This window comes from Myotis brandtii, unplaced genomic scaffold (assembly GCF_000412655.1).
Source record: "Myotis brandtii unplaced genomic scaffold, ASM41265v1 scaffold45, whole genome shotgun sequence".
NCBI lineage: Eukaryota > Metazoa > Chordata > Mammalia > Chiroptera > Vespertilionidae > Myotis > Myotis brandtii.
In genome coordinates, this window is record NW_005367209.1 from 3,227,815 (window position 1) to 3,237,713 (window position 9,899).

General features: G+C 45.8%; 1 protein-coding gene across 2 annotated transcripts in view; it reads left to right on the top strand.

Annotated features, from left to right (window-relative positions):
- The window catches only part of HAO1 (hydroxyacid oxidase (glycolate oxidase) 1), a 72,959-nt gene that overhangs the window by 5,077 nt on the left and 57,983 nt on the right, over positions 1–9,899 (top strand). For both annotated transcript variants that reach the window (XM_005874657.2, XM_005874658.1), the window contains exon 2: positions 5,009–5,160. In XM_005874657.2, coding sequence (XP_005874719.1) covers positions 5,009–5,160 — 152 coding nt within the window. The remainder of the gene's footprint in view (positions 1–5,008; positions 5,161–9,899) is intronic.

Below are 9,899 nucleotides of genomic sequence, written 5' to 3' on the forward strand. Positions count from 1 at the left end.
TGCTTTTGATTCACCCTCATAATCTGTCTTTTAATTGGTACATTTATGCCACTGACTTTCAGAGTGCTTACTGATAGAGTTACTACCATATGAGGCGGCTTCTGGGGCTTCTGGGGCAGGCATGCCTTGCCGCCCCAGGACCCTGCAGATCGGGTCCCGGGTGGCTGGCCTGCCCTGGATGGCAGCACGCTGGCAGTTCTTGCTGTCCCGCCCTGCCTGCAGTATGCAAATTAGCTGCCATCTTAGTTGGCGGTTAATTTGCATATCATGCTGATTAGCCAATGGGAGGCATAGTGAAGGTATGTTCAATTACCATGTTTGTCTATTATTAGATAGGACCAGAGGCCCGGTGCATGAAAATTCATGACTTGAGGGGTCCCTCAGCCCGGCCTGTGCCCTCTCACAGTCCGGGACCCCTCGGGGGGGTGTCCACTTGCCATCTTAGGCCTGCTCCCCAAGGAGCAGACATCCCTCTGGCAGCCCAGGAGCCCCCAGTCAGACATCCTTAGTGCTTCTGAGGAGGCAGGAGAGGCTCTGCCACTGCCGCTGCGCTCGCAGCCGTCAACCCAGCTTGTGGCTGAGCAGAGCTCCCCTGTGGGAGCACACTGACCACCAGGGGGAAGCTCTTGCATTGAGCGTCTGCCCCCTGATGGTCAGTGAGCATTTTAGTGATCAATCATTCCCGGTCATTCCACAGTTAGGGTCAATTTGCATATTAGCCTTTTATTATATAGGATATTATGTTTTAAATGCTTAGAGTAGAAATTAGAATGCAACAGGATCATCTTACAGGATTTATAAAAGATTAATTCACTCCATTCAGTTGGTGGGATTCAGTAACAGCACACAGCTGTCTTCCTTCAATAGAGTCACCCCTTTGGGTTGTGTGTATGTCAGCTGATTTTTTGATAAATTTGAGGCCCTTGTTGGATGTGAAATGTGGATCAAAAGCCCTGTTAAAGGATCCCTCACCTTTACCTTACTTCCTTTACTCAGGCAACTTTTTTTCATCCTTAATAAAAAAGGTTTATTATTCAGTTTGTTCAATTGTTTTGTCAATATTCATATCCTTTTTTCAAAGTGAAGGTCTCAGAAGAGCACAGTCCAAGGTTAAAGTCAACTCCTATTTTATGTAAGATTTGGAGGGGGGGCGGGGAATCACTTCAATTGGGGGTGGGGGTTGGTGGCTTGCAAAGTTACTGAAACTGACAAAGTTAATTGAAATTGCTCTTTGGGAAATATCAAAATGTGGAGGACTTCTTTGAGAGCATACGTTTTCCCACTCCATTGCCTTTTAATCTCATTTTGTCTAAGAATTGCATTTGGTGCCTTGGTTGACAAGTCTCTTTAATGTTAACTTCAGAAAAGAAAAATAATGTGGAGGGAAGCGGGAACACACAGTTATTAAAGTGACTGCGCCACCATGTGGACAAGGGTAAAGCTGCTGCCTGAGATAGAATTGAACCTTGCCTTACAAGGGAGAATTGGACAGTTGAAAATGCCCCTCTGCCTATAGACAGGCAGACACACACACACACACACACACACACGCACACACACACGCATGCACACACACACACACACACACACACACACACACCGGATACCCCACGTAGCTCTATGTGTGCACTTCATAAAAGCTCCCATTGTTCCCTCAACTCTAAGTAAGTATTAATGCCTCCCAAGGCCTGCACTGCAGTGGCTGCTATTAAAATCCTTTTCTCTCCTTCTAATAATACACATAGAGATGATGGGTAATAAAAACTCTCTTCAAGGCTTCTGTCTCCCCCACCCCTTCAAAACCGAGATCAAAGAATCGTGCTGAGAGGGTCAGTGGAGAAGAAAAGGCTTCCAGCAGCCCTGCATGTGGTTGTGACGGAAAATAACGATGTTCAAAGGGATTGCAGAGAAATCGCACAGTAAAACTTCTTTATTATGCTTTGCAGGGGCTGGATGTTTTTGCTTCATTAGGTGAGGGGGGGTTGGAGGGTTGGATTACAGACCATTAGCTATTTTTCAAAGCAACATGAAGGCGGAATTTCTCCTTCCGCTATAGGAAGTAGGCTTCACTTAAGACCATGGAGGTTCGATTTATTTTGGTTACCCCATTACTAAATCACACTTCACTCTATTGACTAAAAACCTTGATCTCCGTGGGAGCAGAGGTAGATCTAGGTAATGAAAGGTAAGCGCTGGTAGGTATGGATGCCTGTGCATTCACACTATTGTCTTAGAGCTCATTAGAATAGGGCTGTTTTCTTCCTTTGAAATCAGTTACTAATGAGGAATAAAATAATCTTGAACAAATGCGAGATATAAATTTTGCCAAGAGGAAAGACAAGTACCTCTCCTGTAAATTTCACTAGTGAAGTTTTGGTTCTCGGTTGTTGGTATTTTTATTGCAACACAAAACAATCACAGAAAAAGGCATTTAACATAATGTTCAGCAGTCAAAATTTCTTAAAGTCAAAAACTCCAGTCTCTGCCACATGACATTTTTGAAGAAAATACTCAATTTTAAACTGAAAAAAATTTTCCAATTTCCCCTCATCAGCATACTTCAATGGATACAGAATTCAGCTTAAAGATTTTGAAAAAAGCCTGGCTGGTGTGGCTCAGTGGCTGAGCCTCGACCTATGAACCAGGAGGTCTCGGTTCAATTCCTGGTCAGGGCATGTGCCTGGGTTGCCAGCTTGATCCCCAGTAGGGGGTATGCAGGAGGCAGCCAATCAATGATTCTCTGTCATCATTGATGTTTCTATCTCTCTCTCCCTCTCCCTATCTCTCTCTGATATCAATAAACACATATGTTTAAAAAAAATTTTTTTGGAAAAACCCCCACACATTGTGTATGACAGATTAGCCACAGCACATCTTCTTAAACTATAATCTGACTTGCATGCCTTCCTGCACCATCTTCAGATGACTTGGAGGAAGTGAAATGAAAGCTATGTTCACCCAAAAAATTTAAGTGAATGTTCATTGTGACTTTATTTATAATTGCACCAAATTTGAAACATCCTAAATGTCTTTTATCAAGAGAATGGATAAACAAACTGTGCAACCTTCTTACCACAGAATATTATTCACCAACCAAAAGGAACAATCTACTGATGCCTATAGCAACATGGCTGAATCTCAGATGCATTATGCTGAGTCACAGAAGCCAGGCTCACAGCCTACACGCCGTATGATTCTATTTATATACTACTAGAGGCCTGGTGCACAAAAATTTGTGCACTCGGGGAGGGGGGAGTCCCTCAGCCCGGCCTGTGCCCTCTCGCAGTCTGGGACCCCTCGGGGGATGACCACCTGCTGGCTTAGGCCCACTCCCCAGGAGATTGGGCATAAGCTGGCAGTCAGATATCCCTCTGGCAGCCCGGGAGCCCTCGGGGGATGTCCACTTGCCAGCGGGGAGCAGGCCTAAGCTGCAGTCGGACATCCTTAGTGCTGCTGAGGAGGCAGGAGAGGCTCCCACCACCACTGCTGTACTGGCAGCCATCAGCCTGGCTTGTGGCTGAGCAGAGCTCCCCCATGTGGGAGCGCACTGACCACCCGAGGGCAGCTCCTGCATTGAGCGTCTGCCCCCTGGTGGTCAGTGTGTGTCATAGTGACCAGTCATTCCCAGTCTTTCTGCTGTTAGGGTCAGTTTGCATATTACCCTTTTACTATATAGGATAGAGGCCTGGTGCATGGGTGGGGGCTGGCTGGTTTGCCCTGAAAGGTGTCCCGGATCAGGGTGGGGGTCCTGCTGGGGTGCCTGGCCAGCCTGGGTGAGGGGCTGAGGGCCATTTTCAGACTAGCCACATCCCCTTCAGGGTGGGGGGTCCTGCTGGGGTGCCTGGCCAGCTGGGTTGTGGGGCTGATGGCTGTTTGCAGGCTGACCAAGCCCCCCAGCGGGGACCCTCACCCCATTAGGGTGTGGCCATCCTGGGTGAGGGGCTGATGGCTGTTTGCAGGCTGGCCACGGCCCCCAGCCACCAAAACTCCCAGTGGAGGCTGGCTGGAAGCAGGTATCTGGGATTTATTTATCTTCTATAATTGAAACTTCGTTGCCTTGAGTGGAGGCCACAGCCAGCCAGGGCAGGCGGGAAGCTTGGCTTCTTCCATCGCTGGGGCAACCAAGCCTCCTGCTTGCTCCAGCTCCGTGGCTGCCAGCCGCCATCTTGGTTGGGTTAATTTGTATATAATCGCTCTGATTGGCTGGTGGGTGTGGCTTGGGGCATAGCAGAGGTGCAGTCAATTTGCATGTTTCTCTTTTATTAGATTAGACTAGAAGCCCCTTGCACGAAGATTCGCACAATAGGTCTTCCTTCCCCTGGCTGCTGGCACTGGTTTTCCTCCGGCACTTAGGACCCAGGCCTTCGGTCCAGCCACAGTGAGGCTTGGCTTCTCCACTACGGCTGCAGCAGAGAAGCCAAGCCTTTTCAGTCTTCAGTCTTCACTCTGGCCGGAGACTTCAGTCTTCGCTCTGCGCCTGCGTATGCAAATTAACTGCCATCTTTGTTGGGTTAATTTGCATAGTCACTCTGATTGGCTGGTGAGCGTAGTGGAGTGACACCAATTTGCATGTTTCTCTTTTATTAGTGTAGATTCTTGCAAAGTAAAACTATAGGGACAAAAAAAAGATTGGTGGTTGTTAAGGGATGGGTAAGGGGAGGATTTCGCTACAAAAGGAAATGGGGAAATTTTTCAGAATGGTAAACTGTTGTAAATCTTAATTGTTTTTGCAGTTATATGACTATGCATTTGTCAAAGCTCACAAAACTTTACACTCATATGGGCAAATTCTACCGTGTGTCAAATATACCTCACTGGGAACAATGGCTTGAGGAATTTGTTATTTTTTTATTGCTAACTTTCCATCTTAACAGACATTTCAATTGTCCCTTTTCCTTTAGCTCTGTAATTTTCTTCAATAGAAGAAAATGTTTTTTTAACTAACATGTAATGTCAAAGCTCTAGTTATGCTTTTGAAATTCTAAAACTTTTTTTCTCTTAATTCTAGATGGAAGCTGTATCCACGGATGCTCCGGAATGTTGCTGAAATAGATCTGTCGACTTCTGTTTTAGGACAACGGGTCAGCATGCCAATATGCGTAGGGGCTACGGCCATGCAGTGCATGGCTCACGTGGATGGGGAGCTTGCAACTGTGCGAGGTAGGAAGAAGGTCCCACTAAAGGGCCAGAAGAAGACTAACCTTTAGTGACTCTCGTCTCTGTATGCACCGAGCAAATACTTCTTGAATACTTTTACAGTCACAAACATTGAGCTCATCCACTCTGCCATCAAATGCCTGACCTTGCACATCGTGCTCCTCTACTTTCTAACTGTATGACTCTGGGCAACGTGCTCTTTGTGCTTTGGTTTTATCAGGTGTAACATGGGGATGAAAATAGTACCTGCCTCCCTGGGTTACACATGTAAAGTGATTAAAATGCCTGACATGGAGTAGTGGCTCAATTTCTCTTAGTTACTAGTATTATGAGTATTAATATCAACATACCAGAAAATGGAGGTCTGAGAAATTGACTCACCGTGGGTCATACAGTTATGTAGTGGCAGAGATGAGATTCAACTTCCTGGCTACCTTTTTTTCAAAGCCCTTACTGCTTTTCCCAAACCCATGAGATTCTCACAATGAAAGAGCAAATGCAGTGACCTGATTGGTTGTTTTCTGCTATGATTTGAACCATGGTTGTTTTTTTGTCAATGGGTTATATTCCCAATAGAGTATTTCCAACTGCCTTAGGAGGAGGGAGTAATGAGAGATTCAAGTATGATGTAAAGACATTTCTTATTAGGCTAATTTATTAACTTCCCAGTTTTACAACAACTATGAACATTTGAGAAGATATGCACAACGATTAATCTCCCCACATTGTGCTTCAGAAACTCATATAAAGTTGGTAATGAATTCTATCTGACTTTTTTTTTATGTTAAGCAGGGCAGGTAATTCAGGTCTGAAGAGTAGGAACAAAATGCTATTTTAAAGCATTTTAGTTCTAAGAATCAAAGATCTTGTGGATTCATTTCCCTCCTTGGAATGTCTTCCACAGAATTCTGCCAGGGATATCAGCATGCCACAGTGAGGTTGTGCTGGACACACTTAGGTCTGAGCCTGGAGCTAGGACCACACACAGATAAGTGGCTTTGGGGCCCAGCCATTTGTCTATGGCAATTCTGAAATATGGGCAGGGAGAAGAAAAAAAGGGAGGTGGGGTGGGAATGGTAAATACTAAGTGGATATCTGTCTATTTAAAGTTGGGATAGCAGAGGCCTTCCCAAGCATGCCATAGACACCAATCATTAAAATCAAAGCAAACAAAGCCACATAAAAAACTGAAACTCCCATGCTCTAAAATTTCTATAAAAATGAAAACAAATGGCAAACTTAAAAAAAAAATATCTGACACTGCAAAGAGTTAATGTCCTTTCTGTGTAAAGGGCCCTTATATTTGAAAAAGTAAAATAATATCTAGCACAAAATAGGTGAAATTATATAAATAGAAAAAGATATAAATAGGAAATTCACAAACAGAGACATAAAAATGGCCAATAAACATATGAAAATTTTTAAATTTCACAAATAAATAAATGTAAATTATAACCACCTATCTTATTTTCTGAATATCAAATTATTATTTTAAGATTATAATGTTTGATGAGATTAGAAGGAAAATGTGCATTTTCAAATACTGTTGAAAAGAAGGTAAAGTGAAGTCATAATTCTAGAAAATAATTTGGCACAGTGTATCAGAATTTAAGAAATATAAATTATATGTGATGTTGTCAATTCTCTTCCTAGAAATCCAAGGAAATAGTAATGATTTTGAGGAAAGACATTTCTCCAAGGATGTTCATGCCCTATTATTTTTAACTAGAGGCCTGGTGCACAAAAATTTGTGCACTCGGGGGTAGGGGGTCCCTCAGACCGGCCTGTGCCCTTTCGCAGTTTGGGACCCCTCGGGGGTGACCACTTGCTGGCTTAGGCCTGCTCCCCGGGGGATTGGGCCTAAGATGGCAATCAGACATCCCTCTGGCAGCCCGACAGCCCTCGGGGGATGTCCACTTGCCAGCGGGGAGCAGACCTAAGCTGCAGTCAGACATCCTTAGCGCTGCTGAGGAGGCAGGAGAGGCTCCCACCACCACTGCTGTACTGGCAGCTGTCAGCCTGGCTTGTGGCTGAGCAGAGCTCCTCCATGTGGGAGCTCACTGACCACCAGAGGGCAGCTCCTGCATTGAGTATCTGCCCCCTGGTGGTAAGTGTGTGTCATAGTGACCAGTCATTCCCAGTCTTTCTGCTGTTAGGGTCAGTTTGCATATTACCCTTTTACTATATAGGATTAAGGCCTGGTGCATGGGAGGGGGCCGGCTGGTTTGATCTGAAGGGTGTCCAGGATCAGGGTGGGGGTCCTGCTTGGGTGCCTGGCCAGCCTGGGTGAGGGGCTGATGGCTTTTGCAGCTGGTCACACCCCCTTCAGGGTGCGGGTCCCCACTGGGGTGCCTGGCCAGCCTGGATGAGGGGCTGATGGCTGTTTGCAGCTGGTCACACCCCCTTCAGGGTGGGGGTCCCCACTGGGGTGCCTGGCCAGTCTGGGTGAGGGGCTGAGGGTCGTTTTCAGGCTGGCGGGTGACTGAAGCTCCCAGCCTCTTTTTTATTTATTTATTTATTTTTTATTCTGGGATTTATTTACCTTCTATAGCTGTCACTGAGCTGAGAGCCAGCTCCAGCTCTGAGGCCACGGCTGGTTGAAAGCAGGTATCTGAGTTTGTTTAGCTTCTATAATTGAAACTCTGTTACCATCACTGGCGCTCTAAGCTCAGAGGGCGCTGCCGGCTGAAAGCAGGTATCTGGAGTTTGTTTAGCTTCTATAATTGCAACATCGTTGCATCCGGAGCTCAGAGCTGGGCTGAGGCAGACGGGGAACCTTGACTTCCTCCATCACTGGAGCAAGCAAGCCTCCTGTTCGCTTCAGCTGCGTGGCTGCCGGCCGCCATCTTTGTTGGCAGTTAATTTGCATATCCTGCTGATTAGCCAATGGGAAGGGCAGTGAAGTTATGGTTAATTACCATGTTTCTCTATTATTAGATAGGATAGGAGAAAATTTGGAGAAAAACACCCAAATGTCCCATAATTGGAAATAGGTTGCAAAAAAGAGGGTGCATTAAAAATAGGATAATTTTTTTAAGTCATATCATAGAGTGTAGTGGAATAAAAAATGTGACACTATAAGAAATTTTAAAATGCAGCTACAATCAATAGTAAGGGCCTAAAATACATTTATATTTAAAGACTAAGAAGGCTGACTACTCTTTACAAGAGTTTACCTATGGCTGATAAGATTATTCATTAGTCCTCTTAGTTTTGGTCTAAAACATTTCCTTTGGATTATTTTATAAGAGGGGAATGATAAAAATGAAAGAAAAATGGAGAAGGGATCATGAAGAAAATAGAAAAGAAGCAAGAGAAGTAAAAGAAAGCAGTAAGCAGAGCTCACTTCGTAAAACACCTAAGAGCCTGCAAGTTATTTATCTACTAGGGTCCCAGTGCATGAATATGTGCACCTTAAAAAGAACTGTGGGCTGTGAGGCTGCGTTGGGCACAGGGGCAGGTCTCAGCCCATCCTCTGCGCCCCCCCCTGGCCCCTCCCGCTGCGGCCCCTGGTCCCCTGTCTGCTGGCAGCCCCACTCTCACCGCCGCTCCCATGAGCTGATAGAGCCAGTCCTGCTCACACATACTGATGGCACAGAGCAATTGGGGCCAGCACCGTCAGTGGTGTGAGCAACAGCTGCCAGCCCCGATCGCCCCTCAGGAGCAGGTGGAGGTGGAGAAGCCTAAGGAGCGATAGGGGCTGGCAGCTGCTGCTCGCACCCGCTGCTGGCGCTGAGCGATCAAGGCCAGCGCCAGTCGCCAGCAGGGGGTGTGAGTAGTGGCTCTGGTGCTGGTAGTGGGTGTGAGCGGGGCTGGCACCGGCAGTAGGTGTGAGAGCTGGGCAGGACTACAGTGCGTGGGAACAAGAATTTTTAGTAACCACCAGAGGCTCACCCCGATGATAGTGACCAGTGCCCTGCCTTGGTCTGGAGCCCCTGCTCACCTGCTCCACCATCCCCCCATGGCCGACACCCACCATGTTTCACACTCTGCTGCCTGCTGCTAACGCCTGCCATGTTCTGCATGCGCCCCTTGGTGGTCAGTGCACGCCATAGCGACCAGTTGTTCGGTTGTTCCGCCGTTTGGTCTATTTCCATATTAGAGTTTTATAGATGAGTTACTTTATTTGATACTTGACAGGGTCATTGTCCCCAAGGTGTGAGTGAACAGCTAGAGTCCCAGAGAAAGCAGGTTTTCATAGCTAGTCCGTGACAAGACTTACCCTCCACCTCATTTCTGATGGGTTCAAGATTCGTGCTTCTTATTTTTGGTGGTGTGGAAAGAAAAATGAGAAAAAAGCTTACTTTGGAACTATAATTTGATAGTGTAGGTAGGACTATTTTATCCAACACTATTTCCTCCTGGCACTAATCATGAGGTATTATTAAATATCTATTGTAGGATTCCTTTATATTTCTTTATCAGACACCTATCAAGCAATGAGCACATTCCAGGCACTATTCTAAGTATAAGTATTAAAGCATCGAATCCTTGGAGCAGCCCAAAGTGGTAGTACTATTATTAAGCCCATTTTACACAGCAGATGAATAACTTGCCCAGGATCACACACAACTAATAAATGATAAAGATGGACTCAGACCCAGGCAGTTTGGTTCGAGTCTGGGCTCCTGACTACATGTGCTACCTTTAATTTCCAGGAAAAAAAACATAAAATGTCATGAGGGGAAGCCCACTTCTTTGTCAATTATAGTCTCCTAAACTTTAAGTACATGCTAAGCGTG